General features: G+C 42.1%; 1 protein-coding gene across 1 annotated transcript; it reads right to left on the reverse strand.

Moving 5' to 3' along the window:
• Positions 1 to 135: 135 nt before the first annotated feature.
• On the reverse strand, positions 136 to 15,256 carry LOC103814303 (glycerol-3-phosphate dehydrogenase 1-like protein). The gene is given in 9 exon segments (XM_030240492.2): positions 136 to 2,258; positions 3,704 to 3,810; positions 3,961 to 4,194; positions 5,806 to 5,918; positions 7,538 to 7,676; positions 8,881 to 9,021; positions 10,912 to 11,089; positions 14,735 to 14,792; positions 14,795 to 15,256. Coding segments are annotated over 9 exon segments (1,509 nt in total). The 5' UTR covers positions 15,237 to 15,256; the 3' UTR covers positions 136 to 2,161.
• Between the last annotated feature and the right edge of the window lie 706 nt (positions 15,257 to 15,962).

Raw genomic sequence — 15,962 nt, forward strand, 5'->3', positions numbered from 1 at the left:
TGTAGAATATTAATTCTTCTTGTCCTTTTCTTTGAGAGCTGACAATGATTAACTGCAAGAGTAAGAGCAATAAAGAACCACTATTACAACAGTCATTTATTTTGTGAGAATGTTGAAAAATGAAATTACATCAAGTCTGCATATTGATCACTTTATTAAACTGTTATTTGATACACTTTGAATGTAAATTATTCTATGTTATTATTAGCTCATACATGACTTATCAGAAATTCAGCCTGATGGTGAAGGAAGGAGGTTCCTGAATTCTCTATCCCATCCTCATGTATTTGATACTTCAAAACTGTGCAATGTGTAAGTATTTTTCCACTTCAAATTGAAGATCATAAATTCCCTGCTTGATGTGAAGGATTTGGTCACATGATTCCCATTTCAGTGGCAGGAATGTTGGTTTTGCTCTGCAGAGCCCCAAGCTGTTAGCTGTGACTGGAGTCTGAGCAGAAGGAGCTGAGCTACCCTTGCTGCTGTTCAGGAGGATCAGGGATGCTGCAGCCACTGGTTTTGGTACCTGAGCTAGCTTTGCTAGCTGTGAGACTGAGATTTTTACAAGATATTTGTAATTACAATATGTTATTTTATATATATATATATATTACTCCAGTAAATGTGAAAGACCTAGAATTCCTCTAAAATTAGTTGAAATTACTTTATAATTAGCTGATTTTTTTTCCTCTAAGCAATATGACAGTTAGTACATAGATTTAAAAAAACTTGCCTTCCTCTCTGCTATGTCAGAAAATCTGATAAAGCACAGCAAAAGTAGGTTACTCTTCCTTTTTTTTTTTTTTTCCTTCTCTCAAAATAGGAGTATTTCAAAAGGGGATTAAAGCTTATAAAATGCGCCACTGTTCATTATGTAGATGTTTTTAACTCTGAAAAACATCAGGTATGTAAAGTTACCCAAGTACAGCTATAAGGCTTAAAAACTTCAACGTTTCTAAAATTCACGCCACTGGTAGCACAATAAAAATCCCTGGTCTCTGAACCCAGCTTGTGTTTAAAATTCAGAAGCAGATGGGAGATCTCTCTCCTGGAGTGTAAGATGTGCTGCTTGAGCAGGATCAGGACACAACTCTCCTTTCCACAACAGTCTGGAAAGGAGCAGTGGAGTTTCCTGAAATGCAGCCTGGTGTGAAGTGCCAGTTTACAGGAGTTCTGTGCGTCTATAGCGGTCATTTCCATACCGGTATAAAAAGTCAAGTATCATAGAGAGTTTGTCACTGTTACTGGTTGCCCCCTCAAAATATCAACATATGCACAAGCTGCAAGCTGAGCCCTGGGTACATCTCCCTGTCAACCTCCACTTGCCCCCTCTCAGCTGGTTCAAATTAATGATGAGAACTTGCTGAGAAAATCTGATGCTAGCAAAATTGTCTTTGGTTATTTCAGATGTTTTTTCTGTATTTTAAAGGAATACAGTGAGTTTAATCAAGGTCAGATTTCTGCTGAGGATTCCTAGTGTCACAGATTTGAAACAAACAATACACCCATCCCAAACCCTTTAACCCATCCTTTCCCCCACTCCTTAAACTGTTTTATTTATACATCTGATGAACATTCTTGTGTGTCTGAGCACAGTAATGGTACCTATTTTTCCAAAGAAGCTTGTACTGGGAAACTAAATCAAGGAAGGCCTAAATGTCCCAAAATACAAAATGTTTTTTATGTTTGAGGGGAATTACAGCAAAATCCAGCATTTGCCCATGCAATTGCATCTAACTGCTCTTGGATTTTATTTTTAAATATGATTTATCTGTTTGGATGAGTTCTTTGATATTTCTATGTGTTGTGCCATTCTAGAAGTAACTGTAGGCAAAACATTGAGTTTTATGTGAGCTATTTGGCTCTGTTCTAGAAGTTACGAGGAGAACTGTTTTCAGTCAACAAGAAAATAATTATAGGGAAATACCCCCATTAATAACTCAAATGAAATAATGTTAAATTTTACATTTGTTTCCTATTCCTTAGGTATAATGTTAAAATTAAAGGCAGAAGTTTTTACCCCCAGGACAAGGGGAATTAAATACATTCTTTGCTGCTTTTACAGCAAGCATCACACAACCTGCTGCTCTACTTCAATTGCTGTGGAGTGGACAGAAGTCCCAAGAAGGTGAGAATTCAGCCAGGTGAGGAGAAGGGATGTCTACATGTGCTCTGGGTGGTTCTGCAGGCACATGATGAAATCTTGGATTGATCGACCCTCATAGCAGATCTTGTAGATGGTCGTAAATAATGGAAACCTGAAAGAAGCACATTGGAATTAAAATAGTTTAAAAAGTTTATATGAACATTTCAATTCAATTTTAATGGAAAGAATTTTTTTGTTCTGTTGAAAGTGGAAAGATTTTGTCTTTACAATATAATTTTAGCTTGGGGCTGCCTTTACTGGAAGCCTACTGGGTGAAGAAGAAGAGCTAAAGAGGAGCAAATAATGGGTGGGACAGCACAGAAAAGCTGTTTTGGAAACAAAATACCTATCGAGTACTTTTTATTTAAAAACAATTTTGAATTGCATATCCTCTTCTCCTGCTGTGTGCAAAATGGATATATTATTTGCAGTCATTACTGATATCAAAAGGACTAAAAGGAATGAAAAAGTCTAACAATTTTCTTTTCTTGGCTTAAAGGATTCTTTTCTTTTTACAAGCCGTCTTAGTCATTATGTGGTAAAAAATGAGTCCACTGAATGACTTGGAGCTGAGCATGTAACAAAGGGCAATTATAGGATAATTATTAGATCAAGCTGTGATTTAAAGCTGCTGTCCAAATGAGCTTTCCTTTTCACTCTCATTTTTGAAAGATATTGCCACTTGAATCTTCTGTATCTGTTCCAATTCTAATAAGTTTTTAAGGATTCATTTAGCAGTGTTTGACTTCTCAGTACTGCTGATGTATGAGAGGAAATGGGATGGAGGGAAGTCTAGCTTTCCTGTTGTGTAAGTTGAGACAAAGGTTTCAAATTATTTATAATCTTACATCATCCCAAGCAATTAGAGGTACTTTTTACCTTTACCTTTTTACCTTTGTGTCACTAAAGCATTGGTATCAGCACACATTACCTGTTCAATGCATGTGAAAATCTTTGATTAGGAATATGATCCTGAAATTTGTACTGAGACAACCAAATTCAGGTTTGCACTGAGAGCAGGACTGCTGCAAGCTGCAATGCTGGTATACTGAGAACAAGAAACCTTTTGGCCCATGAATCACATCTGCAAGATAATCTTTGTACAGCCTGAAATCTTATTTGGGGGATGGGGATGTCTGGGAGGCTTCTTTACATTATAAAATTTCTTTTGTTTCCTGTGATAAAATTTCTTTTGTTTCCTGTGTATGGGCCATTCACTTAAGGGTTGGTGATGATCTCTGTGGATCACTTCCAACTCAGAATATTCTGTGATTGTTTTCCCTGCTGTTCCAATATGTGATCTCACAATACATTATTAGGCACTAACACTATCCCCTGAACCCACCCTCTGTCTGTGACTTGTTTCTTCCTACAATGCTCAGCCCTTCTCCCATTCAACTGACCCTGGCAATGAAGAGTCAAGCCAGGCTCTAGCAGGGGCCCAAGATGTAGAAAGCTGTTGTTGCAGAAATGAACAAGATAATGAAACACAAGTACAATTAAGAAGGTTATGAATCACTCATATTTTGTTGGTTTTTTTTAACTCAGAGCACTTACTTATGGAGCATATCTTTCTGTTTCAGAATTTTGTAGACTTCAGCTGAGGTCTGAGGACCTTGCAGCTTTTGTCCATTCAGCATCTCCTTTTCCAGCTCCTCAATGGACTAGAAGAGAGAAGACTGATTATTCGGGTCAGAGGGGATACTGCTTTGATACCAGCAGTTATCAAGAAGGTAAACAATTAATGATGCCTTTGTAAAACACAGAAGGACTTCTTCATGTGTTAGCATAAAATATTTAAAAATCCTCCTTACTTTTCCTGTGCGAGCAAAGGCTTCTGCTACTTTCCTGTTGCGTCCGCCGTAGCAGGTGGTGATGAGATCAGCAACCCCACAGCTTTCCAAAAAGGTGGCTATTGACACTGGTCCCTTGCAGAACATCTTGGCAAAGGCCACCATCTCCATGAGGCCCAGGCGTATCACTGCTGCCTTGGTGTTGTCACCGAAACTCAGCCCATCGCAGAACCCCGCGCCCACTGCCACGATGTTCTAAAAAAGGGCCAGTGCAAAATACAGGGGAGGGAAGGAAGCAGTCAGCCAAGGTGTGCAGCTTATCAGCATGTAGTGAGCCCCAGGGAAACCCCACAACTCTGTCTTCATCAGAACAAGGGTTAATTTCCAATGGCCATGAGTTTGTCTTATGAAGAAATGGGTCGGATAACGTTGAGCAAAAGTTGCTGGAATTTTAGAAGATTTTTAAATAGCTACACTTCCTCCCATGGGCAAAAACCAAAGCAGTGTTTTATACACTAATATTGCAATCACACAGCATGTGTGCAATTAGCGTTTTGTTTTCCCGCTAGTTCCAAGCTGGATCTCACTGACCTTTCTGTTTAACTATTTAAAATATCCCACACAGAGTCATACCTTTCTAGGTTTTCTTTGTGGGTGTCTGATTTGAGCAGGCATGGATTCTAGGAAGATGCTGCAGTAGATCACATTTTGGGCTTACCTACAAATATCAGTAGAATTGCCCTTGTCTATAGGTCTAAACAAATCTCTCAGGATCCGAAACATCTTCACAAGTCCTCACCATTGTTCAGCATGCTTCCTTTCCCACCTTCCAATTCCCAGCTCCTAAATAAGTCCCTAAATAAATGTATATGAGTAATATGCTACTTAGTGCTACCGTTGCCATATTTGCTCCACACATGTATGTACCGCAGTGGATGTATATTTTTTTAGGTTTTTTTTTTTTTTTTTTAGCAGAGGCAAAACCAAACCAATAATTTCAAAAAGTAGAATGATTTATCACAAAACAGTAAAAAACTCTCTCCTATCTGTTCCTGCCCCCAGTTCTGCTCTGTGGCCGAAAGCAAAATCTGCGGTGTTTGGTTTTGTATGTGAAGTTAAACAGGACCAATTCTTATTTTTGTATGTGAAGTTAAACAGGACCAATTCTTTCCTCATCAGTCATCCACCTCCTCCATGGAAAAGTGAATTATTGAAGTATAAACAACTAAATGTATAAAGAAGTAAAAAAGATCACATGCTGAAGTCACTTTCAATTAATATAAAAGCAAACTCTGAATCTCACACTGTTGTCCCCTCCTTGGAAATTTGGTGACTCTGGTGTCATTTCTGATCCCACCTGGGAAATCCATGTGGACATTGCTGAGTGCCACACAGACATGCTGCCAACACAGAGCATCACTTCTGATGTGAATTTTCTAGCAGGTTAGTACTTAAACCATAGACATAATTATAAGTGGAGCTACTCTGTGTAGTGAGAGTCTTTGTTCCATGTGCTCACAAGATGCAGACAAGAAAACACAGTGGACTGTGTTTTCAACTCTGCTCTCAAAACCAGATGTGCCTCTGGTAAAATAAAGATTAAAAAACAAGTATTTTTAAATGCTTTGCCTGCAGGTGCATTTTAAATAAATTTCCCATTTTGGGGGGAATTTATTTCCCAGGCTGGAAAGTTTATTTCCCAGGCTTATTTTCCAGGTTGGAAAACTGGCTCATGAATGATGCATCTTGTCTGCACTCATTCACTCACATGGTGACGGGACTCAAATTAGACCCTGTGGCTTACAGAAGATTCAGGTGAGGTTAGAATTTGGTCCTAATAAAACATATTGGCTTGAAAACACTCACTTTTAAGGCTCCACAAAGCTCCACTGTATCAGAGTCAAGCACCACAGTAATCCTGAAGTTGGGGGTCTGCATTAATTCTTTAAAGATTTCCCCTTGAGTTTCATTTTTGCATCCTGTGGGAAAGAAGGATGAAAGAGTGCTTTTACAGTGTTGCAGAGTGCACACAATGCACCTGGAATAAGGTGCTAGGGACTACTTCAGCTTTTGTGATCCCAGTCCCAAGGTGTTGCTAAACCAGAGATTTGTGCAACAGCAGTTTCTGCTGCTGGATGCCAGTGTAAGTGTAGGCAACTCCTTGGCGTTGATCAATATTGCTTCATGACACCTAAAAGAGCTTAAAGGTAGATACCCCCTAGTGAATCTTTCTGCCTGAGAAAGCATGTACAGCCACAGACCTTACAAAAGACATTATTTACCAACTGTTTCCTGCAGGACAATGGTATAATTTCTGCTTTGAAAATGTAAGCCCGTGTCACTGCTATCATGGGACACAAATTACATTTGCCCAGTTACAGGGGTAATAGTCCCAGTTACAGGGGGATCCACAGATGATGAAATTGAAGCATGGCACTGCTAAAACCTTTTTTCTACCAACTCTACAGAGGTCATGTATCATGTTGTTACAGTGTTCAGCCAAGGAGAGCCCTTAGTGCTAAGGGAGCTGAGGTTTGCCTTGACCCAGAGAGCCCATGACCAGCTGGGCAAAGACCTTTGAATGGAGTTGCACTTGAGTTTTGTACAAGGTAACTTGGTTTCCTTCAGGGTGAGCTCAGCTGTAAGTTTTACTAGCCTGGGGCACCACACTGGTAGCTGGGAGGTTTCTCACCATCTCCTGAGAAACTTTAGGTTTGCTTCTTGTTCTTCACAGTACCAGTTCTCTTTGAGGTGGCTGTCTCAGGACTGCATGGTTTTCCGTGGGGACAAAGATAAGGGCAAAGCTCTTTGCTCAGTCACCATCACCATGACTTCAAACCAGGCCAGGAGAAGTTAAATTCCACTCTCCTAATCATGTCTAGTCTTATTTGTGCCTAGGTTCACTTTCAGTAACAAAGGCCCAGCTGGTACAGTTGCACCATTACTATAATATTAGCAAGGCAAAAGAACATGATTGCAACACAATTTATTTTTCTTTTGCCTTTCCTAGCTATGGAAGGATGTAACTTTAATTTTGACTGGCTTTAAAAATCTCTGAGTTTTAAAAACTACTGGATGAACTTTCCAAATCAGGTCAGACCCAGTCCTGGGAGGATCTGAGGCCGTGTCTTGGCAAGCAGTCCAAGTGGGAGAGAGGAACAGAATGTTACTGGGTTTTCTTTTCCAAACAAAGAAATTTTAAGATGAAGAAATACACCTCTGGGAGTGTGAGCACATAGGAGCTTCTGATTACACTTCTTTATCTAGACTGCATTGTGTATCAGCTGCTGATGTACTCCATGTTGAGCTCTACAGACACCAAAGGTGGCTCTTGCCAACTCCTACAGAAAATGGATTAAGCTGATATTTTCAATGGATTAAATTCACTCTCAGCACTGAAAACCCACTCTTAGTTTCAATTTGATTCTTTCAGCACCAAGTTCTCTGGAAATAATCCTGGCTCCCTGAAGGAGCTCAGCAAGCACGGCTTCACTCAGGGACCACCTGGGACCAGTCACATCCCTCAACTTCTTCCAGAGGTTATCCTGCCACAGGTGACTTTAAAGCCCAGCTCTAACTGGCTCTTTGCAGTAGTTACCAATGGTGGTTTCACAGAACTTCTCATCAGCCACTTCTTTGGCTATGTTGGCCCCCATCAGCACACTGATCTCTATTTTCAGCTGCTCTCGAATGAGGTCAGAGATGAGCTTCAGGCCATCAGGACCCTCATCAATCCCCTGAAAAGAAGATAGTTAAAGCCAGGGTACTAGAATAGGAAAATTACAGCAGCAGAGCACTGGTAAAGCACAAGGTGTTCTATTGCCTGCAGCTCTCTGGTTTGAATTTTTAAAAAAAGGGTCTTAAAATCACTAGTGTTAGCCATTAATACAAATGCTCTGGGTACTTTGGTAACTGCAAATTCAAGGCAAGCAAAGGGAGTAGTGGTGACAGTCAAGGTAATCCTGCAAGAGGCCTCACATCAAGTGCTACTATCCTGAGGCTTGCTTTCTTTGATGTTGTGTTTTTCCTTTCAGTTAAATTTCTGTAGTACAGGAAAAGACATTTAAAACTAAGTCTATAAGAAACGGGTTTTTTGCAAAATCTAAGTATAAATCAAAGTGCTCTTTGGATGTTAAGGAGTATACTGAACTGTCTTGGGTTTTTTAAGCTAAATTTGCAGAAATTTGCTTCCTCTCCCACCTTCCTCTCTTCTCCTTACTGCTGCTTATAAGATAATTTCTATAGAGCAGAAGAGCTGGTATTGAAGTCCAAAAACTTGAATTACATTTCTTTCATTACAATTTAAAGTGGAATATTTCCTGCAATGCAATCAAACAAAGAAGTGGTAAGACTACATTCCTATGCTTTGCCTCTGGCTTTTAGTTTGACATTCTCTTAAAATATTAATTCCTTTAAAGATTACAATAATCTGGTACTCTCTAACCTTAAAAAGAGATTCCTCTGTTCATGCCAGCTTGAAATTGCTTCAGTTTTGCAAAATCATTAGTGTTATTATGCCATTTTAATGCTGCCAAGAACAGCTGTAGCATGTACTTGGAAGAGGCACTTTGACTCAGAGTTCTCAGTTAGGAGTTAACTGAGGCTGTAGTCTCAGAGTATTTTTTCTGGCAGCAGTGCCAGCTTTATGCATCCCTCTCTCTGCCCATTTTCACCTCCATGCTGGTCCAAGTGGGAGTTGATCCAGGCTAAATATGACTGGCAAAACAAAAACTCTTAGCCTGGATAGGTTGCCCCATCCTTCCCTCTCCACAGCCATGAGAGCAGCGGAAGGGCTGGCAGAGCTGGGCAAGATTTAACTCTTGCAGAAAGAAATGATTGTGTTTATGCAGAACATGCAGCTGAGGGCTGCAGCTCCTGCCCTTAAGTTGGAGCTGTTTATTTACTCCATATTAACTGGGTACTGTGGAGACAACAACTTACCTTGATGAGGGAAATCCCAAATGTCCCAGGTTTTACCTGTCCTGCAATCTGCCCACAGATCCGTCCAATAAATTGATGTGGCAGAACAAACACTAAAATATCTGCCCCGTTTGCTGCTTCAGCCACATCTGGCACAGCCACCTGGGACAAGAGTGACAAACAAAATGAGCCCCAGGTAGGAATCCTCAGTCCTTGCAAGACACTATCATGCCAAAGCCATGGCAGATGCAGTGCAAATGTCCTTAATTTTAACTGGCCCTGTGGCATAGCTGCCAGCTTTCCACACAAGCAGCTACAGATCTCTTCTGAAATATCCAAAGCAGCTGAACTGTTTTGGGGTTGGATTTTTTAATAATTTTTTAATAATTTAACCCTGTGTGGATAATCTGTATACTTCATAAATTTGTGGCGTGCTGGGAAGCCCCTTTGCTAGTTCAGCTTCTTGATCTGATTCCTGAAGATGGCTGACCATCCCCATATGATTCTTCTGGAATGAGCGGTAGCACTGGGGAGCACAGGAAAAAAATGGAGTGGTGGGACAGAGGCTCTTCTAGAAGTCTTTAGTTTCCATAGGTCACCATCTGAGTTACTGAGGGATAAACTGTATCAAAAGACAGAGATTATCATCATCTTTGGGTGTTTGTCTTTGTTTTAAATATACAGCAATTTTCCCAAGAGTTACAAAAACCTATATAACATGCTTAAAAACTACCTAGCTGTATCTTTTTCTAAATGCTGGTGTTACTCAGAACAACAATTTAAGCCAGGCTGCGGAGGCAATAGCAGGTGAATTTGAGCCTGCTAGTAGCAGTTTGCAGTAGGAACAAACAGCACTCTTGGATGCAGCCTTGGAGCATGCTGCCTTAAGCAAGTGGGACTCCCAGCAAGAAAACCAGGGCTGCTGCCAGCCAGGCTGCTTCTCTGGGAAAACAGTGAAGTGGGAGTAGGGCAGAGGCTGGCAGCACTGCACAGGCTGTGCTCCTGTCTCTCCAAAATGCTGCAGAGCAATGCAAGGAAAAGCTCAGCTTGTTTGGTTTTTTTTGTTTGTTTGTTTGGGGTTTTTTTGTTTGTTTGGTTTGGTTTTTTTTTTTTTTTTCTCAATTGGAGATGGTCTGAGGGTCCCTCTACAGCAACCAGCTGATTTTTGCTGGTGAAGCCTCAGGCTTTACTCTAAACAGGGTGAGACTGGCCTCAAGGGATGATGACAAAATCTGCTAGAGAGTTGTAAAAATAACAGTGACAAGTCAGTTGTAACCCAGGAGAACTGTGTGCCAAGTTCAAACACTAGGAGTGCAAATATGCAATCACAGCACAAAATGGAATGCTAAATATAACCACTCCCCAAGCAAGGAGACCCACCACATGCAGCATTTTAATTTCCCTTTAGAACTGCAACTGCTCCAAAAATGTGGCACTACTCACAAAGCAGTGACATTTGGCAAAATCTTGAATAGCCAAACATCTCACTTGCTCTGGTAGCAGTAAATTATCTAAGGTAATTAATTTAAGTAGAGATGTGTAACTTGGTATTTTAAATGTCCATGAAAATAAATACCTTATTTTTTTAATGGAATTTAGAGCTTTATTAACTACAGCTGTCCTGAAATCACCAATGAGCTGATAGCTCATTATTCACCTCCTTGTAAGCCACAGCTCTGCTTTTGATTTTGGTTTTTTTTCTGAAGAAAGGAGAACAGTAGCTTTGCCTGTTTTTCCAGAACATGCTGTGGGTTTGAAATATCTCAGCTCTGGGTAGACAGATCTCTGCCTGCCATTTCTAGAGTTGTGCTGATCTCTGCCAGGGAGGAGGATGGTGTGATACCAGCACAGACACAGTTGGTGTTTGAAGTTGCTCGTGACATACAAGACAAGCAGAAATCACAGAACTGAATTATATTCCAGGGAGTTATAATGGAGTGAGTTAGGTGGCAAAACAGTGAATTTCTTCCTATTTTTTTCAGACATTGCCTCCCTGTTTAAAAAAAAAAAAAAAATTAAAAATCAGTTATTTTAATTTTTTTTTCAACTTACCACATTGTGGGGTATCTTATACCCAGGCAGGTATTTAACATTTTCATGTTCCTGGTTGATGATTTCTGAGAGTTTTCTTCCATTTATGATCTCTTCAAATACCCACATCTTGACAGTGGGATCAAATCTGTTCGACTTCTGGACATTTTTGCCAATGATTCTTGCTATGGCTGATCCCCTTTAAAACAAAATAAAAATAGCTAAAAGGGGAAAAGTACTTTTATTGTGAATTGGAAACACTAGTTACTTTAAACATGATAACTTATAAAAAGCCTGTGATAGCAAGCACCTGTCTAGGTGCTTGCAACATTTATCAGAAAGCTTTACCCATTACTCCCCATCAAGAGCCCCTCAAGTTTAAGAACAGAGGAAGTAGACCAGTAGAAAAATATAACTGCAATAATGGAACTGAAGTAGTATCAAAGGTTATAGAGCAGGAATATGATGTACCATCAATAACACTAAAAATACATTATCTGAGATTAAAATCTCTTATGGTCCTCAGATAATTCTGGTTTTTATCAAGATCAATAAATGTAAAATAATCCAGGTGGTAAATAAGTGCTGAGCAACCTTGCTGTGACAGTCTCTGTGCATCTCATGTAAAATAGATGCATCCCACTTTCCTATCCGTAACCAAACAGTTACAATGAGGATTTACATAAGAGCTAAATGCTCAGAAAGAAAACAAACAACCCTTCAATCTGGTGTTTCTCTTTACTTATTGTTCTAATTATCACTGTAACAGGACCTGTAATACTTGCAGCCTGAGGATATTTTAACCATCCAGTTTACTCATCTTGAGTCATGCTGAGCACTTTTAATTTCAGGTCAGACAATAATTTTATTCCCCCATCATCACTGCAGCCTTGCAAATGCTCACATGTCAAGGGAGAATTAGAAACCTCACAGAAAATATTGGAAGTGTTGTTTAATGACCTTAAAATTATTAGGGGAAGAGGGGTGATTATTTTTACTGTTCTCTTCCCTCTCTCCATTTTAATGCTACTTTAATCTCTCAAGAATTGGCCACTTTATTAACACAAGTAAAAGAGAAACTCCAGTTGCAGCAGTCTTGTCCTCTGGCCCACTTGTAACAAGGAGCATGAATAAGATTTAGCTGTGGTGTGTGTTCTGGAACTGATAAAGTTCTTGGGAATATCAAAGTCCAGGTAGGTCTGTGCTGTTAATGATTCAAAGGGAAACCGCATTGTAACTGATCCTCCTTGGTTCACCCATATTTTTCATGTAACCAGTTTGCATAAGGTTAAATTGCTTAATAACTAATAAGGTCTTATTAATAGCTAATTAAGGTCTTCATCTTTAATGATAAAGAAATCCTGCTGAGATCACCTTTCACTTCACTCGGTGTTGATTACATCCTGAGCTGCTGTAGTGCTTTTTTATTTATTTAGTTTAAAGCTTTTTGGTTGGTTTGTGGGTTTGTTTTTTTTTGGGGGGGGGTTGTGTTATTTTGGTTTGGTCCTTTACAATATTTAGAGAAGTGGTTTAAGGGTGAATCTTTACTGTAAGAGTTCTGCTGTTTTGAAAGAAAGGCATGCAGTTATATCATACTTTTTTATTATTGATAAAATGCTTATATTCTGATTCTCTTGGCCTGCTATCAACAGAGGGCACATTCAAAGCTTGAGCTGAGGATGAATTTTGGCTCCACACAAGAAACATGTTTTAACAAGAAAGGTTTGGATTTCTTTTCATAAACTTGAGATACAAATTCATTGTCTGGGTTGTCCAGCACAACATGGATGATGAACTTATACATCAATCCTGCCCATAAAAATAACTTTGGCTAAGATCAAGAACATATAATTTTCTGTTGAAAGATGCAGACTCTGGCTCTAATCCCTGAAATCCTGAATGGGACTTGCAACTCTCAGTAGATAAAAAAAAACCCTCCTGCACCTACTGGCAACCACAAAATGCACTGCAGCACTTGCTTCGCTCAACCATATCACTCATGAGCCTCCTGGCAGTGTTGACTTAGCAAGTCCCCATGACCTGCTGAACTTCAGCAGCTGACATGAGCTTTTGCAACATTGCTTTGTCACGTGTCAGCCATGATTCTGAGCTGCGGGAAAGCCTCAAGAGCACAGATCTGAACTGCTGGCCAAATATTTATGAGGAACATAAGGAAAAAAAATGTTTGCCAAAGGTAAACGTATTTCTCTATAGCACTAAAACAACCTGTTCTGCCACCAAGGCTATGAATAAATGTTACTCATACCTCAGAGCACAATGCTTATGTCCACCCTGAGGATTTTAGAGTTGGTGTATATGGTAGGAAGCAAGAGATGGGCCCAGGCCAGACAGGCAGAATGGGTGAGGAGATGATATTGAATGGGCTGGGGTCTCAGTATCTCTGTAGTACAGCTCAAGTTTGTAGGTGCATGTGGAAAATCTGAGAACTTTCTCGAATACAGATCTGAATACAACTAAGTGACTTAAAATGTCTCATGGGAAGGTGGACAGCCTGGGAAAAGCAGGAGGTCCTTGCTTGAGGATACAGCAAGAGGATGATGAAGTTTGTGACTGTGAGCTGACCAAAGGTAAAAAAGTTGCCTTCCAAACATGCAGTCATAGCTGTTGAGGGCTTGAAAGAGACAATGAGCTGCCTGCACAGGCAAGTGAGGAAAGAGAAGGTGGCAGAGAGAGGGATGCCTTCCCTGAAAAACATTTGAAAGCAGCAATTGAGGAAACAAGTGATGGGGCTAAAGAAAGCCTGAAGTGTGCCAATGAGGTCCAGAAGACTTGGCTGTGCAGTTCCATGTGAAAGGCTGTGAGATGTCATGCACAAAGAAAATGCATTGCAGGCAGTGGACTGTTTTTACAAGGCGGGAAGGCAGAGAGCTGTGCTTTAACTCTGCTGTGTTCTCAGCAGCTCACAAGCAACCACTCCCTCACTCACTGACTCTTCTGGCATTACTTCCACCTAGCTGTCAGATATTTTTAAAATCTTAAGGATCTCGCTCTCCTTGTACAAAAACAATCACCAGAACCTGGAGGCTAGGTTTGCTAATCCCAAATGCATGCACATGCATGTTGGTCTGTTTGTTTGTGCTCAGTGTACAGAAAGCATAAGAAAAGTAAGATGCTAAGTCCTGTGAGATGGATTTACTGATCTTACTGGGATCTGTCAGACTCGAAGAGCTCTGGAGACCCATGCTTTTGTCCGGGTTGGAAAGGACCAAGCAGTAGCAAATATATTCTTAAGAATGAGGATAAATGGGAGACCTGAACATCATGCTGTGTCCGCACCAAGATGCAAAAGGACAAGCTGAGGAGGATGGAGTGAAAAGTGCCAATACCTCGTGGCTTTAAATGAAGCCTGTGCCTCGGTTCCTTCAGAGGAGCACAAACAGCATCACCACCCTTCACACTGCTGAATGCTTCAATTTGAACTGCCGAGGCCCTGCAGCAGGCACACACAGCGACAGCTGCAGCTCCGGGCCTCTCTGGATTCTGTCGCCAGGCTTTCAGCGGCTCACACACCTGGGGTGATGCGGAAGCCTCATGCTTTTACAGTTCTCATTGATTGGTGCATCTCTCGGGACCTATGATCCCTGCCCAGGAGCCCAGAACCCCGGCAGGACGAGGCCAGGGTCGCCGTTTCAGGACCATGGAGACTCCCCTCGCCCCCGGCCCCGCCACTCCCCATACCGCACCTGTTGCAGAGCCCCCGCCCGCCGCGGCGCGAGGAAAAACCGAGGAAGGAATGGGGGAAGGAGGAGGAAAAGGGAAAAACATGAGGAAAAAAGGGAAGAGAACAAAGGGAGCGGCCTCCCCCCCGCGCTGCGGCACTCACCAGTTCCCTGAGCCTACGATGCAGACACGGAGTGGCGACATCCTGCGGGCTGCGTCCCGCCGCGGGGCCCGGCTCGGCTCGGCGGGCTTGCTCCCTCCCTCCCGGCCGCCAGCACCGCCCCTGGCTCCCGGCCCAGCCCCCGGCGATGCGAGGGGGACGGGCGGGAGCGGGCGGTGGCCCCGGGGCAGCGTCGGCTCCTCCCCGGCCCCGCCTGCGGCCGCGGCGGATGTTCTGCCCGGGCCGGTCTATACGCTGAGGGCTGCCCTGCAAGCCTCGGCTGAGAGCGGGGGGATTCACTGCTCTGGAAGGCGGAATGGGGAAAATGGTGTGTCCTCTGAAATGTACGGGGATAGGGACATGCGTGGGGAAAGCGGGCAGCCCTGCTCTTCTCGTGGGGTGGGACCTTCCTGCCCACCGGCAGCCGGGAGAGTTTCGGTAGGGTGGGTAATGTGGCAGTCTGTGGCAGAGGGACAGCTGGGCTCTTCGGGACAGTGAGAGACATCTCAGGTCCCACGTGCCCTGCCCCACAAATAGTAATGGTTTAAATCCTTCAGTCACATTAGGAGCACACCAAGAAAAGGCTATGAGTGCATTAGCAGAGCCAAATTCAGCTGATAAACCCTGAACTGTATCACAGCTCTTAATATGGGACATCAAATACAAGTTGTCTGCAGGGAAGAACAAAAAGGAGTGTTGGTCCTTTTCTCCTACATTGTTTAATCATGCATAACACCCTACAAATGACCACATTTTACCTCTCAGCCCTTTCATCTAGTACACCCTGTCTCCTCTTCAGAGCATCCTTCTCTCATTTTTGGGCCAAAAGACTGCATTTGCCGCCTGTCCTGCTCTTGCACTCCTGCTTCCTCTCATCCTGCCATGTCAGGGTTTTTGTCTCTGCCGGGGGCTGTAGCCTCAGCAGCGACCTCATCTGCTGCCCTCAGCCCAGAGTTTGACTCAGTGGGCTCCTGGCTCTGTGGGATGTGGACACCTGACCCTGTGATTCATAGAGGGAGGCTGGCTGCCAGCACTGGAGGAGCCTGTGGGTGTTTCTGGAGGTACACATATGTTCATCTCGCCTGCTGTCAGCTCCATTGGCTCAATTATTTGGTGCGTCCTGATAGTGATGACTGTGTGGACTTAACAAAAAAGACTAGGGAAAAATCCTGCAAAATAATATTTTGAGAAAATAACCAGGAAAAGCTGATGAAAAGGAAGGTGTAGCTGG

This window comes from Serinus canaria, chromosome 7 (assembly GCF_022539315.1).
Source record: "Serinus canaria isolate serCan28SL12 chromosome 7, serCan2020, whole genome shotgun sequence".
Taxonomy (NCBI): domain Eukaryota; kingdom Metazoa; phylum Chordata; class Aves; order Passeriformes; family Fringillidae; genus Serinus; species Serinus canaria.